The 16632-nt window shown below is 55.2% G+C and overlaps 1 protein-coding gene across 1 annotated transcript in view; it reads left to right on the top strand.

The window, feature by feature from the left end:
- LOC308676692 (cullin-1-like) overlaps nucleotides 1–16632 on the top strand; it is a gene marked incomplete at its 5' end in the record, with an annotated part of 384730 nt that overhangs the window by 329823 nt on the left and 38275 nt on the right. Inside the window, one exon of the mRNA XM_081342685.1 lies at nucleotides 145–276. Within this exon, the coding sequence (XP_081198811.1) occupies nucleotides 145–276 (132 nt within the window). The remainder of the gene's footprint in view (nucleotides 1–144; nucleotides 277–16632) is intronic.

The raw sequence follows: 16632 nt of genomic DNA, 5'->3' as shown, positions 1-16632 counted from the left end.
GTACTGAACTCTCAGCAGCCCACAATGAAGAGATAAAATAACAGCTATTTACAATAAAAATATTAAAACAAATAAATAAAATGCATTTAAGACCAGAAATATGTGAAAGTGACTAGAGTTGGTTTGTTTTGTTTTGAACTGCAGCTGGAGCGCAGTTATCAGAGATTTACTGCTTTCTATGCAAGTTGTCACAGTGGAAGAAAATTAACATGGCTATATCAGCTATCCAAAGGGGAACTAGTTACCAACTGCTTCAAAAACCGATATACACTACAGGTAAGGTGCACCATATTTTGGTAGAAAGGCTGTACAAGGAGGTTAAGAAATTTGTTCTTTCCTGTATCTATATCTTGCATATGGCAATTATGCTAGAAATTCTCTGTTATAATTTTCATGCATAGACATTTCTGTGCTACATATTATATGGAGCCAAGATGGCAGATGGGAGCAGATGTGTGGTGCAGGTCTACAAGGTGAGGTTGTGGACTTGAGTGGTTTCCTCAAGCCCAGGCTTTTCTCACCCAGTGGGTTCCCTGATGGCCTTCCCAGTTTCCTACCTTGACCAGTCTTTCACCCAGGTTTTTTGAGCCAAAGATGAGCATTTAGAGCAGCCAGCTGGTTGGGTCAGAGCAGAGTGGAGACCAGTGGAGTGGTCAATGGGTTTGGGCTGCCAGGTGGTGGAGAAGCGACTGGTTTAGGACATCAGAAACAAGGTGTCTGGAGGGGGCTGAGACAGGCCAGAGGGAGTGGTGACCAAGTGGCTGGGGCAAGCAGCAACTGAGCAGCCAGAGCTGCCACGCACCTTGTACCTCCTTGGGAGGTGAGGGAGCAGAGCCAAAGCAGACCAGAATATCCTGGAATAGGCGATGACAAAGAGGTTGGAGCCCCCACAGGATTCCACTCAGGCACAACAGTTAGCAGGAGGTTGCCGGAGTCTCTGCAGATGGTGTGTGATGATGACAGTAATGGCAATGGGGGGGGCTGCAGTGAGGTGATAGTTGGAGAGAACAAGGGCTTTGGACTGTGGCAACTGGTGGCTGGAGTGGTGGATATATGATGCCAGCAGATGGGCCCCAGTGGGTACTGGCTGAGTGGGGACCCCATGTGGGAGTAATTAGAGTTGAGGGACACACCAGTGTGGCATGGTTGGCCTTCCTCAGGGTGAGAGACAGTGGGGAAGTGGACCTGAGTATGGATGTGGTGTGTGTGCAAGTGAACCAGGGTTTATTGAGCACCCTCTTACCTGGATGAGGGTCAGGAAAAGGGAAGAATTGGGAGGGACAGTACCTAACCGGCTAGTGAGAAAAGCTGGTTGGGTGGTTGCAGTTGGATGGGGGAGAGTGTTCTGTACCAGCCTGCTACCGGCCTTGCAGAAAGGCAACCCCTGTACAAACGGCAGAGGCTGGAATACGTCTGCCAAATTTATTACACAAACAAACAACAAAACATGAAACAAGATACCGGAGCTTTGATCCTCTATCGGAGCGGTTGCTTTCAGCAAACCAGCCCTCCCCCAAACACTCCCTTTATAAGAGTTCAGGGCGTGGCCTCTCTTTGCCTCCTTCCGAGAAGTCCCACAGCCTTTCTCTGCTTGCTCCTACTTGACTGCCTCCTGCGTCGGGCGTCCTTGAACAGGGCCAGCTGTGGGTCATCTTCATCCACACTGTCGAGCTCACGCAGCTGGGTCTCCACCAAGTAAGAGGGGCCTGGCTGAGGGCTCTGCGGAGCCTCCAAGCCATCATCAGCAAGTTCTTCTTCAACACCCCCCTCCTCCCCCTCATCTGAGTCATCCGAGTCATCCGACCCAACTGCCGAACCCACAGGCTGACCCTGAATCACAACACTATCCCGCACCGCAGGGCCCTTCCCCCGGGGCTGCCGATCCGGATGCGGTCGGGATGGGAATTGTTCATGAAAAGCAGTCACCAACGCAGGGGCATGAACGGCGGTCGCGTCTTCCCAGGTGAAGTCCTCTGGTCCGTAACCTTTCCATTCGATCAGGTACTGGAAACGACCTTTCAGCCAACGGGAATCCCTGATGCTGGCGACCTCGTACTCGGGGGTGCTGTCTCCATCACGAGGTCCTGATGGGGGAGGTTCCGCTTGGCGGAGTGGACAAGCCGGTTGCTCGGGGACCAACAGAGACCGATGAAAGACTGGGTGCACGCGCAGGGAACGTGGCAGAGTTAAGCGATAGGCGACCGGATTGATGACAGCCTCGACTGGGAACGGTCCTAAATATCGGTGATCTAACTTTCTCACCGGCCGTGTTGACGGTAGGTTCCTGGTGGACAACCAGACCCGATCCCCCACCGATAGTGGAGGCGTATCCCGTCTTGACCGATCAGCAAACCTTTTGTAATCGGCCTTGGCCTTCTCCAACTGACGTCGCACCAATCGATGGATCGCCTGTAACTCTGCCATGAAGTCGTTCGCTGCCGGCTCCGGTGAGTCCACGAGAGAAAGGGGGAAAAACCGGGGGTGATAACCCACATTGGCCAAGAACGGTGTCATCTGTGTGGAGGTGTGCTGCGAATTGTTAAATGCAAACTCAGCTATGGCCAGATAGTCCACCCAATTGTTCTGCTGCAGATTGACGTAGCAGCGCAGATATTGTTCCAGGATACCGATGACCTTCTCGGTTCCCCCGTCAGTTTGAGGATGATGCGCGGACGAGAGGCAAATCTTGATATCCAACGCATGCATCAACTCCTGCCAGAAGCGAGCTGTAAACTGGGCCCCCCTATCGGAGACGACTCTATCAGGGAGGCCGTGCAGCCGATACACCTGCTGAATGAACATACGACTAGTGGCGCGGGCTGACGGTAAGCCGCGACAGGGGATGAAGTGCGCCATCTTGGTCAGCATGTCCACCACCACATACACTGTCGTGAAACCAGAGGATGGGGGTAAATCCGTCAGAAAGTCCATGGACACAGCCCCCCAGGGTCTTTTGGGTGTTGGCAAGGGCTGCAGTAATCCAGGCGGGGCCCCTGTCGCTGACTTGGCCTGCCTGCATGGGATGCAGGAGGTGACATAGGACTGGACGTCGTGTCGGACTCGGGGCCACCAGAAGGTACGGGAGACCAGGTTCAGGGTCTTGAACAGGCCAAAATGCCCCGCTGCCGGGTTATCGTGACACTGGCTGAGGATGAGTCCCCTGAGTGGCCCTCCCGGAACATAGAGCCGGTCACGATAATACAAGAGTCCATCCGTGACCGTCCAAGGAGAATCTGGCCCCACCTCCTCCTTCCGCTGAGCCACCCACACCTCCTGCTGCTGTGCCTCCCGGATACGAGCCCGTATATCAACCGGCTCCCGTACCGCAGCAAAAGACTCGACGGGGATCACTGTCATGGGCAGAAGCTTGTCTTCCACTCGGGAATATTCGGGCTTCCTGGACAGAGCATCCGCTCTTTGATTGTGCCCGCTAGGTATGTACCGAACCCGGAAGTCAAACCTCGCAAAGAAAAGAGACCACCGGATCTGGCGTTGGTTCAAATTCCGAGTGGTCTGCAGGCTTTCCAGATTCTTATGGTCCGTCCGGACCTCGATTTGATGCCGCGCTCCCTCCAGATGATGCCTCCAGGCCTCGAACGCCGCTTTGATGGCCAGCAGCTCCTTCTCCCAGATTGTATAATTGCGCTCCGAAGGGTTCAGTTTTCATGAATGATACGCGCAAGGGAAAAGGGTACCGCTGGGCGTCGTGGCCTGGAGTAACACTGCCCCAATGGCAATGTCGGAGGCGTCCGCCTCCACGACAAACGGCCGTTGCGGGTCAGGATGCTTCAAGATGGGCTCCTTCATGAAGGCTTCCTTCAAAGTCTGGAAAGCCTGTTGTTCTGGTGCGTTCCACTGGAACCGAGTCTTCTTCTGCAGGAGCCGGGTGAGGGGGGCTGTCAAGGCAGCAAACCCAGGGATGAAAGTTCGGTAATAGTTGGCAAATCCAAGAAGTCGCTGAACATCCTTCACGCGACGCGGGGGTTGCCAACTCTGCAAAGACTCAACCTTACTCGGCTCCATGGCGATGCCCTCAGGAGAAATGCGGTGACCCAGGAAATCGATGGTCACCCGGTAGAACTGGCACTTCTCCAACTTGGCAAACAGCCGATGTTCTCGGAGTCGCTGCAGGACCTGATGGAGATGCTGATGGTGCACCTCACGGGACGGGGAGTAGATCAGGATGTCGTCCAAGTAGATCACGACAAACTGGTCCAACAAATCCTGGAAAATGTCATTCATGAAATGCTGAAACACAGCGGGGGCGTTGGTCAGGCCAAACGGCATCACCGTGTACTCAAAATGTCCATAGCGAGTACCAAACGCCGTCTTCCACTCATCACCCGGCCGAACCCTGACGAGGTTGTAAGCTCCACGCAGGTCCAGTTTCGTGAAGATCTTAGCCTCCCGGAGTCGGTCCAAGAGCTCGGGGATGAGGGGCAGCGGGTAACGGTTGCGCACCGTGATGGCGTTGAGTTTCCGGTAATCGCAGCAAAGCCGTAATTCGCCCGACTTCTTTTTGACGAAGAGCACGGGTGCAGACACTGGCGAGGACGAGGGCCGGATCAAACCGCGAGCCAAATTCTTCTCCAGAAAGTCCCGCAATGCAGCCAACTCGGGCTCCGACATGGAGTACAAACGCCCCACTGGGAGAGGCGCATCAGGGACTAAATCAATGGGGCAGTCATAGGGCCTGTGCGGGGGTAATTGATCCGCCTCTGACTCGCTGAACACATCAGCAAAGTCGGACAGTTCGGGAGGCAAGGAAACCCCTGGGGAACCCTCCACCTGGCCGGCACAGATATGGCGGGAGTGGTCCACGCACTGCAAGCTTGGGAAGGTGACCAAGTTCTGTGACCAATAGATCTGTAGGTCATGCGCCCGGAGCCATGCCAGTCCCAAGACCACGGGGAAGTGCAGATCTGAGGTGATATAGAACTGGATGGCCTCCACATGGGAACTGATGGCCATACATAATGGTTGCGTGGCGGCCGTAATAGGCCCAGACAGGAGCACTCGACCATCGATAGTCTCCACTAACATGGGCGGATCCACCAGGCACTGGGGAACAGCCCATTTGGCCAGAAATGCTGAGTCCATAAAATTTGTGGTGGCCCCAGAGTCAATTAAGGCATGGACTGAAATCCCCTCTGGCTTGCCATGAAGGATCAGACGTGCCTCCAAAATCAAATGCCGAGGAGGTCCACAGGCAGCATCGGAAAGACGTCGCTCAGTGTTGTTGTGGGACGCCCGATCTATCACACCGTCTAGATCGGGCTCGGGGCGTTTCCCGACAGAAAAGTAGGGGACTTTCTCGGGGCAGGCTCGGTCACTGATGCCCGCTGTCGCTTCTTTGGGCAAAAAGCAGCCAAATGTCCAGGGTCCCCACAGTAAAAACACAACCCCCCCGATCGTCGTCTATTCATTTCAGTCACCGATAGACGAGACCTGGCGGCACCCAGCTCCATTGGCTCCTCCCTTTGAACTGGGGGCTCATGCACAACAGGGGCGGCAGGGGTCTGTGGGGTGGCACGGCGACTCCTTCGCTGCTGCAACCGAGCATCGATCCGCAGGCAGAGATGGATCAGCCCATTCAGGTCTGAGGGAATATCCACGCGGGCCAGCTCATCCAACATCTCCTCCGACAATCCATCCTGGAAGGCATCCACGAGCGCAGCCTCATTCCAGGCGGAATCCTGGCTAAGCAGCCGGAAATCGCTGATATAGCCCTGTAGGGGGCGTTGACCCTGTCTCAGAGCTTTCAGACGTCGAGTGGCAGTCTGCGTCTTAATAGGGTCCTCATACATCTGACGCATATGGTCACAAAACCCCACAAAGTTGTCCAACAATGGGCTAGGTTGAGCCAGCAGAGGCGTGCCCCAACGAGCTGCATCACCCGAAAGAAGGCTTAACACAAACCCCACCTTATCCCGGTCAGTGGGGAAATCAGCTGCTCTCATGCTGATAAAGAGCTGGCATTGTCCCAGGAAAGCAGGAAACAGTTCTGGAGTACCTGTAAATTTATCCGGCATTGCAACTTGGCATTTTCTCCTGGGTGGGGGTGCAGCATGAACCTGAGCTTGCAGTTGAGCCACCTGAGCTGCCAGCAAAGTGAGTTGCTGGGTGAGCTGGGCATTCTCAGCACGTAGCTGCTCCATAATATTAGTAAGGGGTGGGAGGCTGAAAGCAAACTGTTCTGTACCAGCCTGCTACCGGCCTTGCAGAAAGGCAACCCCTGTACAAACGGCAGAGGCTGGAATACGTCTGCCAAATTTATTACACAAACAAACAACAAAACATGAAACAAGATACCGGAGCTTTGATCCTCTATCGGAGCGGTTGCTTTCAGCAAACCAGCCCTCCCCCAAACACTCCCTTTATAAGAGTTCAGGGCGTGGCCTCTCTTTGCCTCCTTCCGAGAAGTCCCACAGCCTTTCTCTGCTTGCTCCTACTTGACTGCCTCCTGCGTCGGGCGTCCTTGAACAGGGCCAGCTGTGGGTCATCTTCATCCACACTGTCGAGCTCACGCAGCTGGGTCTCCACCAAGTAAGAGGGGCCTGGCTGAGGGCTCTGCGGAGCCTCCAAGCCATCATCAGCAAGTTCTTCTTCAACACCCCCCTCCTCCCCCTCATCTGAGTCATCCGAATCATCCGACCCAACTGCCGAACCCACAGGCTGACCCTGAATCACAACAGAGAGGTAGTGGGTTAGGGCTCCCAACGATGCTGACAGCAAGGGCTGAAGTTCCATGAGAGCTTGCCACTGCCCCTGGGCTACTTGTAGGATGTCTGCAGTACCAGAGTGGGTGGAAGGACTCTTGGCTAGGGGAGCCAGGAGGCCAGAATTGGAGGGGATGTGGACTTTGAGGGCCATGAGGCTGGTTAATCTATTCAGGTGGTGATGGGCATGAGATGTTTTGATGGAAAACAGAGGGCAGGGCACTCCTGGGGAAGATGGCTTTTGGCTGTTGTTGCTTAATGCCAGGTCAGTTAACCATAAAGCTCCGCTTATTTGTGATCTTATCAGTGAGGAGCAGGCCGACCTGGCATGTGTTACCGAGACCTGGCTAGACTTGGAGGGTGGCATTCCTCTCTCTGAAGTTTGCTTGGCTGAGTTTAGGGTATGGCACCAGCCAAGACTCCAAGGCAGGGGAGGGGGCATAGCAATTGTCATCTGGGAGTCTTTATTGGCCTCAGGTGCCTTACTCGACAAGTTGCTGGTTCTGTGACCCTATTTTTGAAGATAGGCTTGTGGGATCAGTAGGGATTGTTGCTATTATACCAGCTTCCCTGCTGCTTAGCAACCTCCTTGCCCAAGCTGCTAGAGGCCATTGTGGGGTTGGTGGTGGAGTTCCCTAGGCTGCTGGTCCTGGGGGGAACTTCAACTTGCTGTCCCTGGGGCAGAACTCAGAAGCAGCCTGGAAGTTCACAACCACCATGGTGGCCGTGGGCCTATCCCAGATCATTCATGGCCCAACTCAAAACAGTGGTCACACACCAGATACTGTTGTTGTATGAGCAGTGGCAATGTGATCTAAAGGGGGTGGGAGTATTTTTGTCCCCTCTGTCATGGTTAGATAATGCCGTAGTGATTTTGAGATTCCTTTACACTACCCCCTCTGTAGTAGGATCTATTTGATCAATCACCCCTCCTGTGACTGATGGACCCATTGGGGTTCCAGAGGGAGGTGGAGGATTTGCCTGAGGTTCTACTGTATGGTCCCACCGAGGCCTTGAACACTGTCTGGAATAGGTAGGTGGTGGAGGCCCTGGACAGGATTATGCCCATGTGACCTCTCTCAGTCCATTGCTCCAGGTGTTCCCAATGGTTCACAGAGGAGTTGAGGGAGCTGATAAGGATTAAGAGATGTCTAGAGTGCCGCTGGAGTAAGATGAGGAATGAATCCGATCAATCTTGAGCTAGAGCCACTGTTAAGGCCTACCTCATGGCAGTAAGAGCAATGAAATGTCAATATTTCTCCACTCTTATTGTATCTGCAGAGAACCACCCAACAACCTTGTTTAGGATTACCCAGAGTAACCTTCCTGGGTAATGGGGGCTCAGAGGTTTACCTTCAGGTCCATGCTGAGGAATTTTCAGTGCATCTGTCAGATAAAATCACTTGGATTTGTTTGTTCTCACTTCAATGCCAAGCATGTAGACATGATAGCAGTATTCCAGTATTTAAGGGGCTGCCACAAAGAAGGGGGGGTCACGTTATTCACCAAAGCACCAGAGGGCAGGACAAGAAACTGGAAACTGATCAAAGAGAGAAGCAACCTGGAATTAAGGAGAAACTTCCTGACAGTGAGGACAATTAACCAGTGGAATAGCTTGCCCCCAGAAATTGTAGGCGCTCCATCACTGGAGATTTTTAAGAAGAGGCTAGACAGTCACTTGTCTGAGATGGTATAGGTTCTCCTGCTTGAGCAGGGGGCTGGACTAGAAGGCCTCTATTGTGTAGTGGGTCCGACGCAAGAGAGACGCCAGCCGGTGTGTGAGTTCAGCTCTTTATTGGAAGGGGAAGTGAACTGGGGAATGAGGGCTACCTGGCCTCCTTATATACCTGGCCAGGTAAGCTAACAGCCAATGGGGTTGGCCCTAGGTTTCCCGCCGAAACTGTCCAGGCCAACGCCCCCTGGTGGCTGTTGCTATGCAGGTGCCTGCATACATAACACCCCTCCCCCCTTAGAGAAGACCCACATAACAACAACAACATGCAACTACTATAACTATGAGTATATATATATATAAAAACAGTGGTGTCCTTGTGTGAGGGTCACTTGCACACATAGTCCGACAGGTAGGCTGGTGTCCTGTGTGGACGGGTGGATCGTCTGGGTGTGCTTGGCCCCTGGGCTTGGACCGTGGGTTCCTGAGGCCTTTGTGCAGGGCTGCAAGGAGCCGGCATCAGGAAGTCCTCCTCCTCTGGTCCCTGCCCTGTGACGTCCTCAGCTGGGTTGACCCCTCCTGGAGTGTGGTCCTCCTGTTGATCGTGTGCGTTGAGTTCAGGGACGTGTGTGACGCGCTCAGGGGCGTGTGTGACGTGCTCAGGGACTCTTCCTCTGAGCTGATCGATGTGTCGCCTTATGCGTCTGTCCCCCTCCACCCCTACAATGTACGAAAGGGGTCCTGTTTTCCCGACCACTGTCCCCGGAACCCAAGGATGTCCCGCCCCATAGTTCCTTGCCCAGACCAGGTCCCCCAGGTTGAGTACCCTGTGTGTGGGTGATGATGGCAATGGTGATGGTAGTGATGATGGTGATGATGGTGATGATGGTGATGTTGCCCTTCCAGTTTTGGCTGCTACCCGGTCTGGGTGTAGGCGGTCCAGCTTGGTGATGAGGCGCCGTCCCCATCGCAGTTCTGCTGGGCTCTTGCCGGTAGCCACGCATGGTGTTGTGCGTTGGGCTAGTAAAAATTTGGCCAGTCTGTGGTGCCAGTCCCCGCTGATGATGCGCCGGAGTGCGTCTTTGGTCGTCCTTACCATCCGTTCGGCCTGCCCGTTGGTAGATGGATGGAAAGGCGCGGAGGTGGCGTGCCTAATCCAGTTCGCCTTCAAGAACGCCTGGAAATCAGCAGCAGTATACTGAGGCCCATTATCAGACACAATTACGTCGGGGAGGCCGTGTGTGGCAAAGAGAGCTCTGAGCACCTGGATTGTCCTCCCCGAGGTCGTGGCGCTGAGCCCCCCCCCCCTCCGAACTGTCAGCTTGCTGCTCTGAACTGTCGGCTCTTGAGAACTGCCTGCCTGCCGATCTGCCGAGCTTCGCTATGGCGTTGAGCACTGCGACAGCGATGTGAAGTCCGGGATGCCTTCCTTGCTTCCCTCTTCTGCCGGCTTGCCGAGGCGTCTCTGGGGATTGGGGGGATTTTAAAACAGCTGCTGGGCGCTGCTTTTTGTGGTGCTCAGCCCCCCCCCCCCAGCTAGCGGCTTCTGATTTGAACTGCGGCGTTTGAGACTTTGCCTGCCTGCCGACCTGCTGTTCTCCGCTATGGCGCCGAGAAGTCCGGGACGCCTTGCCTTGCCTTCCTTCTTTCTGCCTGTTCACCGTGAATATCCTCTGCTCGTCGGAGGGGCAGCGGCGACGATCCCCACCGGTCAGAGATCTTCTTACGATCACCAGCTGGCTGGCGCCGTTTTTGGCGGCGCGGAGCCTTTTTCTCCTCCCGGATGGTGGCTGCAGATGGTGGGCCTGGTCATCGGCCCCGGCGGACATGTTGGCGAATTCCCGGACTTAATACATCTGCTGGGATTGCCTCTCTCCGCCGTTAGAAGATTGCCTGAACTGGCGGATGGGTGCTTGGGAAAGAATGTTCCTGTTCTTCCCCCCCCCCCGGACTGGTGGCGCTGGCCGGAGATGCGAGGATTGACAGAGGCCTGGCCTGCCTGTTCTTACTTTTTTGGCTGACAGGCAGGCATTATGGCTAGCTCCATGCCTGATGGGAACTAAGATCCCTCCTATTGATAGTCCAGTGTGGCTGGGACCGGACCGTGGTGGGAGGACGGTTTTGGACTGGCCAGTAACCACCTCACTGGTGTGAGAGACCAGTTGGGGTGGCCCTGGCTCAGGATCCCCTTTTCTCTCTCTGCTCCTGATTGGACTCCTCAGCCGGAGTGAGAGGACGACTGAGGTTGTCCTTTGGATTTCCATCTCAGGTGAGAGCTGAGATGGCTTTGCAGACTAGGAGAGGTGCCTACTGGACTTTTTACCATCTATACACCATCATTGAGCGATCCTTTGGATACAACATCTGCCCTAAAAGACTATCTCAGCGCAGTATGATTTATTATTACTCCGAAGCGGACTTGTATGCCCTTAGGGCAGTTCCTGCCTCATGGGCGCGACCTGTCGCCTGTTTCCATACTCCCCTTAATGACGATCCCAAGCTTTGGGATTCCGAGAGGTGGCTGGGCTTAGATAGGGGCCTCGAGTCAAGACATGCTAAGAGGCCCCTGATAAAATTTTTAGCCGGTTATTTTAAGAGGTTAGGGAGGGGGAGGGAGGGGGGGGTAGGGAGGGAATCTTTAACCGGCACTCAGTCTGGTCCTGTTAGAGGTCCTGACGGGACGGGGTCGGGGGAGGTGGCTGCTGGTTCTGGGAATGTGGGAGTGGGGCTTCAAATCCCCACGGCGATAGGGAATGGCAGCAGGTGTTTGCGCGGAGGGCCATATCAACATCTGGGATCGCGCCCCCGCTATCTTCGAGCGGTGGCGCGCTCCGACCCTCCGGTTAGCACCCTCCTACCCGGGGATGAGGGTGATCAGGCCCCTGAGCTCAGGTTGGTCTATTTTAACGCTAGATCCGTAGTTAACAAAGCTCCCCTCATCCGTGATCTGATCGAGGAGGAATGTGCGGATCTAGCGTGCATCACGGAAACTTGGTTGGGTTCGGAGGGAGGGGTGCCTCTCACCGAGTTATGCCCGCCAGGTTTCCGGGTGCTGCACCAGCCACGGGCTCAGGGCAGGGGTGGTGGGGTGGCAGTGGTTATTCGGGAGACTTTGTGTCCCCGGGAGGCCACCATTGTCCAGATGGCCGGGAGTGAATCCCTCCTCTTGAGATGTGGTCCTCGGGTTCAGTTGGGCTTGTTGCTCACATACCTGGCGCCCAGCTGTGTGGCAACAGCCCTGCCTGAGCTGCTCGACACCCTCTCAGGGTTGGCGGTGGAGTTCCCCAGGCTTATAGTCCTGGGTGACTTCAACCTGCCATCACTGGGGGGGTCGTCGGAGTTAGCTCGGGAGTTCATGGCTTCCATGACAGCCATGGGCCTGACCCAGGTTATTGAGGGCCCTACTCACGAGGGGGATCATACTCTCGACCTGGTGTTCCTGTCTGGACAGTGGTTGGATGATCTGGGAGGGGGTTCTCCGTCCATCACCCCTCTGTCATGGTCAGATCATTACCTCCTGAGGCTGGTTTTCCGTCATGCCATCCCCCGCCGCTGGGCGGCGGAACCGACCAGGTGGTTCCGCCCCAGGCGCCTAATGGACCCGGACCGGTTCCAGAGGGCGCTTGGGCCGATACCTATCACCCTTACCCACAGCCCAGTCGAGGCTCTGGTGGAGGCCTGGGAAACGGCTGCCACCAGGGCACTCGACTGTGTTGTACCCATGCGACCTCTGACTCGGCGCAGATCCCGTTGGGCTCCATGGTTCTCGGTGGAGCTCCGGGAGATGAAGCGTCGGAGACGAGGTCTAGAGAGCGGTTGGAGATCCAGCCGATCCGAATCCGACCGATTGCAGTTAAGAACCTTTATAAGGTCTTATCTTGCGGCGATAAGGACGGCGAAGTCTAACTACTTTGCCGCCCTTGTCGCGTCCGCAGATAATCGCCCGGCCGCCCTGTTTAGGGTGACTCGCTCCCTCCTTAACCAGGAGGTGAGGGAGGATCCCTTGCAGGGACGAGCCGAGGAGTTCAGTCATCATCTGACGGACAAAATCGCTCGGATCCGGACCGGCTTGGACTCTGACTGGGCAGAGTCTGATGTGGAGGAATCAGGCGGTCTTGAGCATGTTATCTGGACTGAGTTCGACCCTGTTTCCCCTGATGATGTGGACAGGATCATGGGGAGACTGAGCTCCACCACCTGTTTGTTGGATCCGTGCCCCTCCTGGCTAGCTTATGCGGCTCGGGAGGGAACACGAGGCTGGTTCCATGCAGTAATAACTGCTTCTTTGAAGGAGGGTGTCTTCCCTGCCGCCTTGAAGGAGGCGGTGGTGAGACCCCTCCTCAAGAAGCCTGCTTTGGACCCGGCTGTTTTAAACAACTATCGTCCAGTCTCCAACCTTCGCCTTCTGGCGAAGGTTGTTGAGAGTGTGGTGGCGCATCAGCTCCCTCTGTTCCTGGAGGAAACTGATTATCTGGACCCGTACCAATCGGGCTTCAGGCCCGGACACAGCACAGAGACGGCATTGGTCGCGCTGGTGAATGATCTCTGGAGGGCTAGGGACAGGGGTTGCTCCTCTGTCCTGGTCCTATTAGATCTCTCAGCGGCTTTCGATACCATCGACCATGGTATCCTGCTGCGGCGTCTCAGGGGGTTGGGAGTGGGAGGCACCGTTCTACGGTGGTTCTCCTCCTACCTCCAGGGCCGCTCGCAGTCGGTGTTGACAGGAGGGCAGAGATCCGCCCCGAGGTCTCTCATTTGTGGAGTCCCTCAGGGGTCGGTTCTCTCGCCTCTCCTGTTCAACATCTATATGAAGCCGCTGGGCGAGATCATTCGTGGTTTTGGGGTGGGGTATCACCAGTACGCTGATGATACCCAACTTTTTCTTTCCACCCCGAACCAGCCCAGTGATGCCCTCTCCGTGATGTCCCGGTGCCTGGAGGCGGTTCAGGTCTGGATGGGGAGAAACAGGCTTCGTCTCAATCCCGCCAAGACTGAGTGGCTGTGCATATCGGCGTCTCGGGTTAACCAACTTATTCCACCTCTAATGATGGGGGGTGAGGTGTTACCCCCCGTTGATAGGGCTCGCAACTTGGGCGTCCTCCTGGATTCACGGCTCAATTTTGAAGATCACATAGGAGCCGTGACCAGGGGGGCTTTTGCACAGGTTCGCCTGGTGCGCCAGTTGCGTCCCTATCTGGACCGAGACGCCCTACGCACAGTCACTCATGCGCTTGTGACCTCCCGTTTGGACTACTGTAACGCTCTCTACATGGGGCTGCCCTTGAAGACCACTCGGAGGCTTCAACTGGTGCAGAATGCGGCCGCGCGAGTTGTAATGGGGGTTTCCCGATACTCCCATGTAACACCTCTACTCCGCGAGCTGCATTGGCTTCCGGTTGCCCTCCGGGTGAAATTCAAGGTGCTGGTTATTACCTATAAAGCCCTACATGGCCTGGGTCCGGGTTATTTGAGGGAACACCTGCTGCCGGCATCAAACGCCCTTCGCCCAGTGCGCTCCCACAGGGAGGGTCTGCTCAGGGTTCCGCCGGTGAGAGATTGCCGGCGGGTGACACCCAGGGATAGGGCCTTCTCAGTGGGAGCGCCTGCCCTCTGGAACCAGCTGCCGGTGGAGCTGAGAACTGCCCCCGACCTTCGATCATTCCGCCGGGGCCTGAAGACCTGGCTCTTTGAGCTCTCGGGCCCAGGCTGAGGAGAAATTTTAATTGGGGTTTTAATTGTGTACAGGGTCAATTTAATATTTTTTAATTTGGTTTTAACTTTTGTATGTTGGATTTTTTAATTCCCTGTAAACCGCCCTGAGTCCTCAGGGAAAGGGCGGTATACAAATGCAACTAAATAAAAATAAACTAAATAAATGTTGGGGACAGGGACTACCTCTAACCACTTGGAGTGACTGTCCACCACTACTAAAAATAGTTGACCCTGGAATGGCCCCGCATAGTCAATGTGAATGCGGGACCATGGCGTGTGTGTGGCCTCCCACCGGTGTACTGGTGCATGTGGCACTTCTGGCCTGGATCTCTGGCACGTATAACAGGCCTTGACCCGATCCTCAACCTCCTTGTCCAACCTGGGCCACCAGAGGTAGCTCCTAGCCAGTGCCTTCATCCTGACCACCCCCGGGTGCCCTTCGTGTAAGGAGTCCAATACCCTGGCGCGTAGTGCGGGTGGAATGATGACCCTGCTACCCCAAAGGAGGCACCCCTTGTGTGTGGAGATTTCATCGCGTCTAATGAAATAGGCCTGAAACTCTGGTCCCGAGGAGTTGTCTTGCCACCCTGTGCAAACCCATGAGTGCACCCTGCCCATGATGTTGTCTGTGGCTGTGTGGCTGGCAATGTCCTTGGCAAGAACTGGACACTCGGGTAGTTCCTGCAGGGCTAGGATCTGTGTGGCTGGTGCTGGGTCTGGGTCGTGTGTGTCTAAGGGGAGCCTACTTAGACCGTCTGCGTGGCCCATCTCCTTCCCTGGCTTGTGCACCAGCTTGCAATTGTATGCTGCAAGGAAGATGGACCACCGGAGCATCCTGGGGGACAGAATCTGGGGGGTTTGCCTGTCTGTGGTGAACAGGCCCAGGAGTGGTTTGTGGTCCATGAAGACAGTGAACTCCCTGCCATATAAGTAATCGTGGAATTTCTTGATTCCTGCCACGATTGCCAGGGCTTCTTTGTCTATTTGGGCGTAGTTCCTTTCTGCTCCAGACAGTGTCCTAGAATAGTATGCTATGGGGACTTGTGCCCTGTTGGGCTCAAGGTGGCTTAGGACAGCGCCCACACCATAAGGGGATGCATCGCAGGCGATACAAATGGGCTTGGACTCGATGAAATGGGTTACTGTGGACTTGTCCGACAGCAATGCCTTCAGGGCCTTGAAGCTCTGATCATGGGTGGCCGTCCAGGCCCATGTTGCCTGTTTGTCTAGCAGCCTGTGGAGCGGTTCAGCGATGGCTGCCTTGTGTGGGAGGAATGAATGGTAGAAATTCAGCAGACCCAGGAATGCCTGAAGCTCTGCTTTGTTCTTGGGTGTGGGTGCTAGTTTGATGGCCCTCACCTTGGATTCTGTGGGGTGGATTCCCCTGGCGTCTACTCTGAACCCCAAAAATTCTGTGGAAGGAACGCCTATGCTGCATTTTTCCTTTTTGAGTTTGAGGCCAGCTGTGCGCAGCCTTGCCAGCACTTCCCTAAGCCTACCTGCCAGTTCCTCTGCTGATGCTCCTGCGATCAGGATGTCATCAAAATAGGGGCAGACTCCTGGAATGCCCTTGAGTGTCTTTTCCATAACCTCCTGGAAAATGCCGGGAGCAACGCTGACTCCAAACTGCAGCCTGTTCACCCGGAACGCCCCCCTATGGGTTACTATGGTTTGGATGTCAGCTGTTTCCCTAGTGACCGTGAGTTGCTGGTACGCCTGCGCAAGATCGAGCCTTGCAAAGATGGCGCCACCTTGGAGGGAAGCGAGAACGTGGCTGACCGCGGGAACCGGGTAAGCGTGCGGGTTTAGGGCGCGGTTCACCGAGCACTTATAGTCGGCGCAGATCCTTATTTCCCCGTTGGATTTGAGGGGGGTCATGATGGGGGTTTCCCACTCCCCTCCATCTACGGGCTCTAAGATTCCCTGGGCCACCAACTTGTCTAGTTCGCGCTCGATTTTGTGTTTGAGCGCAAAAGGGACTCGCCGTGGCCGGACCCTAACGGGGGAGACGTTCGAGTTAAGCTTGAACGATATGGGGGCCCCGGTGTACTTGCCTAATGACCCGTCGAAGACGTCGGCGAACTCCCGGCAAACGGCCTCAACGGAGTCCCCCTGGATCCGATGGATCCCGGATACTGAGATTCCCAGGGCCTCAAACCAGTCCAGCCCGACCAGGCTGGCTCTGCAGCCCTCTACCACTACAACGTCCAGATGCCCTTCACGACTCTTAAACCCCACTGAAATGGTGGCCTCCCCCCTCACCTTGACCGGCGAATTCTGATATCGGTCAGGGTTAATTTAGTAGGCCGTAATTTAATCCGTTGCTTGCTCCGGCTAATTATGTGGTTAAGGGTCTCGTCCGAAATAATCGAGACCACTGATCCGGAGTCAAGCTCCATGCTGCAAGGGACGCTTTGCAAACGGATTGCTAATCTAATTTTGGGTTTGAGCAGCCGGCGGCTACCCGTGTGGTTAATGGCCAGCCGGCTCTCGACATAGCCAATTTTTGTTTTGGTGGGGGCCCCAGTA

Source organism: Vipera berus, assembly GCF_964194415.1.
Source record: "Vipera berus genome assembly, chromosome: W".
In the NCBI taxonomy this organism is placed as follows: Eukaryota; Metazoa; Chordata; class Lepidosauria; order Squamata; family Viperidae; genus Vipera; species Vipera berus.
This window is presented reverse-complemented; position numbering and strand designations above follow the sequence as displayed.